This window comes from Pseudoliparis swirei, chromosome 20, assembly GCF_029220125.1.
Source record: "Pseudoliparis swirei isolate HS2019 ecotype Mariana Trench chromosome 20, NWPU_hadal_v1, whole genome shotgun sequence".
Lineage (NCBI taxonomy): Eukaryota > Metazoa > Chordata > Actinopteri > Perciformes > Liparidae > Pseudoliparis > Pseudoliparis swirei.
In genome coordinates, this window is record NC_079407.1 from 2,430,654 (window position 1) to 2,436,167 (window position 5,514).

Below are 5,514 nucleotides of genomic sequence, written 5' to 3' on the forward strand. Positions count from 1 at the left end.
GGATTACTCGTTCATTTAGAAAATTTAGTCTTTAGAAGAAGAAAAAACCTTTTAATCGCGATTAATCGCGATGAATGATTTTCAAAATGTGCGATTAATTAGTTAATTTTTTTTAATCGATTGACAGCCCTAGTATATATATATATGTATATATATAAATGTATATATACATATATATATATATATATGGATATATATATATACATATGTGTATATATATATGTGTATATGTATACATGTGTATATATATACATATATATATGTATATATAATATATATACATATATATACATATATACATATGTATATATATATATATACATATATATATATATATATGTATATATATATACTGTATATATATGTATATATTTGTATATATATACATCTGTCTGTGTGTGTCTGTGTCTGTGTGTGAGTGTGTGTGTGTGTCTGTGTGTGTCTGTGTGTGAGTGTGTGTGTGTGTGTGTGTGTGTCTCCCGGCGACTGTGACAAGGTGGTGACAACTTTCCTCTGATCTCGGTGAGCAGACTTGACAGAGTTTCAGACTCGGAGGCACTTGGAACCTGATGGCCTCCATGTTTGATTTCAGACACACACACACACAGACACACACTTAGAAACCCCTGTGGGTGGGCGGTTCTTCACCTCCTTCCCTTCCTGTCACCATCTCTTCTTCTTCTCTTATTTGTAGCCTGAAGCTTTATTTTTCTCTTTCAAAGCAGAAAATAAGTCTGAAGAGTTTTTTGGTGAAACATCAAACTGTCGTCTGAGTTTCATGTTTTATTAAATCAGTTTATAACTAATTATTGAATTTAATTATTAAAAGAATTTAGCAGATTTAACTGCATCTCCTCTTTTTTTTGGTTCTAATCTCATTACAATTAGAATTGTAATCACTCTCAGACACACACACACACACATACACTCACACACACACACACACACACTCCTGTGTGGTGCTGACGGACGATCCAGTAAAAAACAAGATGTAAAATAAATTCTATTTGAATTATTTTCACAGCATTTATTTTTATTCTTTCTGATTTCAACAGGAAATAAAAACATTGAACAAATGCATTATTATTATTATTATTATCATCATTTATTTTCATATATCTGTGTCACTCCGGTGACGGCGTGAGGGTTGTCGTATCCGCGGTGCGTTCAGGAGCATCCAGATAAAGTAAACGTGTGGATCAGAAACAAGATTCAACATCATTATTATTATTATTATAGTTTATAATAAACATCCGTCACTCGCCTCCCTGGCCCCGCCCCCTTTTCTCTATTGTCCCGCCTGCTTTTGCATAGATGAATAACAAACGCTCTTCGACCAATCGGTGGTCTCCAGCGTTCGGCGGCGGCCGGAAGGTTGACGGAGGTCGTGCCCCAAAAAATAAAATGAAATAAAAATAGTCACAAAATGAAGTCCCTAAAAGTCGAGTAAAGCGTTAACGCTTTACTCCTCCTAATATTGACTCACGTGAATACCTGTAAATGTCACTTAAAGTTACGTCACTCCACTTTAAAACAAAGCATTACGACAATTAACTCAAAAATCTATTCTAAAAGTACCTAAAAGACACAGGTGTGTGTGTGTGTGTGTTATCACAGTAGTTATTGGCACTGTAAACATGTTTCTGGAATTTAAAAAAAAGTTTCTTTTGCTACAGAAAAATAAAAATAAAAAGTGCTTTTCAAAATGAAAGAATTACATTTCAAAACACACATTTTTTTCCTCTTTTTTTTTTACCGTGAAGCGGCTTGCTGACCCGCGAGGAGCTTATTGATCCGGACGCACGCCGCCAATCAGCTCGTGGAAAAGGAAGTTCAGGTTGGAATGTGTCGCAGGCGGGCGGGCGGGCGGGCGGGCGGGCGGGGGGCGGGCGAGGGCGAGGGCGCCGCGGTCGGAGGTTCGATGCCGACTTGACTCGCACATCGATACCGATGACATCAGAGCCTCAGAAGTCTTGCCGGCGTTGCCAGGAGCGGCGCCTCAGAGGTCGGTGGTGATGACGGGCGTGACCCCGTGGATGAGCAGCGTGGGGCCGAGGTCGCGGGTCAGCAGCTCCAGCTGCTGCAGGTAGGTGGCGTAGCGGCTGGTGTCGGCGGGGGGGCGGGGCAAGTACAGGAAGCGCACGGCGGGGGCGGGGCGCGCGGCGTCCAGGATCAGCCGGTTGACGGCCGACAGGTAGGCGTCCGAGAGGCGCGTGGCGTTGCTCGGGAAGCTGTTGACGTAGTCGCCTTCCTCCTCCGCCGCCGCCGCCGGCTTCTTCGCCCCCTCGGCCTGCCGCTGCCAGTGCAGCGCCACCTGCTGGTCCCAGGGCACGGCGAACACCTGCGCCTTGATGCGCAGCTCCTTGAGCAGCTGGCCCAGCTTCTGCTCCGAGCCGCGCACGCTGCGCCCCGCCTCCACGCACAGGAAGAGGCGGAGCCTCGCGCGGCGCCACGCGCGCACCATGGTGAGGATGCAGGCCAGCTGCAGCAGGAACAGCGAGCACGTGTCCACGTAGCTGCAGCTGTCGGGCCGCAGCAGGTTGACGGGCCACACGTCCACGAACACGACGCCGGGCGGCGAGAGGACGCGGGCGCGGTCGAAGCCGTTGAAGTCGCGCGCCAAAACCACGTTCTTCAGCATCTTCATGGCGTCGGCGATGATCGCCACGTACTCGCGGGCGCCGAGGACCTTCCCGTCCGACGGCTCGCCGCCGCCGTCGGACCCCCGAAGGGAGGCGAAGTGGAAGAGGGGCGGCTCTCGCTCGGCGTCCCGCGGCGAGGCCGACGGATCCACGGCGAGCGCCGGGTCCACCAGCTTGTCCTTCGGGAGGCGGTCGTCGTAGAAACCCAGGATGAGGGTGTTGGGGCGCATCCCGCCTGAAGGGAGAGGAGAAGACGATAAGACGAGAAGCGTTCGAAGCGAAACATTTTCTTTTGTCGTCGCCATTGATTTTTTTCCTTTCTCCGGTTCCTGAGGCGACGCATCGAAGTTCTATCAGACGAAGTGGAAGAGACGGATGTGGAGAGCCTCTTTATTAAAGTGTGTGTTTTTTTTTATCATCTTCCTTTGTGTGGAGCGAAAGGTTAAACTTATCTCAGGACAGAGGATTGTGACTGAAAGCAGTGGAAGCGACCCCCGTGGAAACAGAACGTCTGAAAGAAGTTTGACTGAAGTGAAAATCACCGCGAGGACGTGGGAGAGTTTCAGGTGAGTGAAGATGACGAGTCACTTTAAGTAGATGCTGGGGAAAAATAGGGGGGGAAAAACGAAGTGGCACTTAAAATATGCAGTTAGAGTGAAAGTGCCAAATGAGTAAAGAGTAAAAGCTTAATGGGAGGTTTTTAAGTGGAGCTGTAATGGAAGCGCTGAAAGGAACCGAAGAGGAGTCGAAGCGTATGTCATCGTGGAAGTGACGAGCTGGGTTTTAAGTGTGACAGCTGGATCAGAATAACTGAACACAACTGAAGTGGTGAAAGGAGTTGGACGTGAAGCGTTAGCAATGAATGAATTGAGGCGGCGGCTGAAACTAAATGACCGATGGAGGTTAAAAGAAAAGGTGACGGTGGTTTAAATGTAAGTCTTTAGTGTGATGATGAACTGAATGAAGTTAAAGTGTCAGTTTCAGTGTGATGATGGTAAGAACTGAATGAGGCTGAAGTGTCTGTTGTTAGTGCGATCACTCAAATAAATTGGTAGTTGCAGCTGAAATAATTTGACTAGATAATGCAAGTTGAAATGGAGGCGGTGATGGTAAGAACTGAAGGAAGTTGAAGTGGAATTTGCAGTGACAACTAAAAAAAAAAAAATTAACCAGTTATTGTTGAGTTTTTCTAGAATTAAAAATACTTCTTCCGACATTACATTTATGAAAGAAACACATAAGACACAGATTATACTCGTAGTGCCTCCAGCCTCCCTATTGGCCGATCGGGGGAGGTGCTGCGACACTGACCCAGTCCGGAGATGAAGAGGAGGTGCTGCACGCCGTGACGCACCGAGTCGGCCAACGTCAAGTTGACGAAGGATTTGATGTTCAGGTGGTCCACCAGTGAGAGCCAGGAGTCGTACTGGGACTGCAGGGGGTCTGATGGTAAAGTGTCTGGGGGGGGGGGGGGGGGGGGACACACACAATATAATGAAGAGAGGACTCCAGAGGCCACATCGACCACTTAAACCACAAAGGAAAGCTCCAGAATACTGAAACACTCCGATAAGTGAAGCGGCGCTCACAGGGAGGCGTCCTGCTAATTCACATTAAAAAAATATGGATATATTTTTGATCCGATCACGAATAAAAACACTTATCAACCGTCTGGGGCAAAAATCAGCTATTAAACACCCAGCAACCAGGATTTGAGTTCCCTCATGATGGGAATCGCCCCCCCCCCCCTCGGGTAAACACTGGTAGCTCCACCTACAACCAGAGGAGTCGCCCCCTGGTGGTCAGGAGAGAGAATGCAGGTTTAACACATGAAGCATAGAGTTCTATACAACCAGAGGAGTCGCCCCTGGTGGTCAGAGGCGTGCTCACCGAGGTCCCCCAGCTGGACGTGTCCCAACACGTAGAGGCCGCTCTTCTTGATGTCGTTGATGAACTTGATGAGTCCGGTGCTGCCTCGGGGGTTAGAGACCATCAGGAGGATCTGAGGCCTCCAGAACTTCACGTGGTCCTTCCTCACGTCCAGCATCAGCAGGTACTTACGCACCTGGAGGGGGGCGAGAGGACAAATAAATGAATGTAAATGAATCTAAGTGGTTCCCATTTTGATATGTATGGATATTGAAACTCAGGTATCCGTGTGCTTGTAGCAGTAAAGTGTATTTCTGTATATTTGTATGCAGACCTGAGCATGTGTTTCTGCATGAGTACACGGGTCAATCAAACCGTTATTGGTCAACCAGAGTGTTCATTACCAAACCACTGTAATCATTAGGAGAGGTGACGAGGAGGCATCAAGGTACCGATGAGGAGACGAAGTGGAACCCAACATGAGACCTCAGCCTGCAGTGGACGGGGAGTTATGACCACTTCACAGCCTGAGTGGATGACCAGCGGCTCAGCGGGAGACCGGCGGCCGTTCTGCCCTTTTGTTCACAGCTTTTGTTCGTGGCCATTTAAAAGGTGCGCTCTGATTGGCTCTCACACGCATGGTTGCTGGCCTTGGTTTCCTGCTCCGGCTCCTCACTCACCGCCCTGCTACTCCAAAGGTCTTAAAGGCCTCGGTGGTCCGGGACGCTCGAGTGAAGTCAACGCAGGGATCATTTCATTGGTCAAACAACGACATTATTATTGTTCTACCGGTTGGGGAACGTTGACGAGGCTTTAGCTCAAAGAAAATATAATAACCAGAGAGTCAAGTAGAAATCTGAGTAAACAGAAGCAGCCTGAAGAAAAGGTCTTGAAGGACTCAAACGTTACTGCAGACAACCAATCAAGTCTCAATCAGAGCTTCTTGTGTTGCAGATCAATGCTATCCAGAAAGGACTAGAACCAGTGAAGAGGACTAGAACCA

The 5,514-nt window shown here is 47.6% G+C and overlaps 1 protein-coding gene across 1 annotated transcript in view; it reads right to left on the minus strand.

Annotated features, from left to right (window-relative positions):
* Nucleotides 1–1,886: 1,886 nt before the first annotated feature.
* The window catches only part of zgc:153039 (uncharacterized protein LOC767698 homolog), a 37,522-nt gene continuing 33,894 nt past the window's right edge, over nt 1,887–5,514 (minus strand). Inside the window, exons 11-13 of the mRNA XM_056441683.1 lie at nt 4,533–4,707; nt 3,954–4,100; nt 1,887–2,877 (exon numbers count right to left, since the gene is read on the minus strand). Of these exons, the coding sequence (XP_056297658.1) occupies nt 2,000–2,877; nt 3,954–4,100; nt 4,533–4,707 (1,200 nt within the window). The 3' untranslated portion in view covers nt 1,887–1,999. The remainder of the gene's footprint in view (nt 2,878–3,953; nt 4,101–4,532; nt 4,708–5,514) is intronic.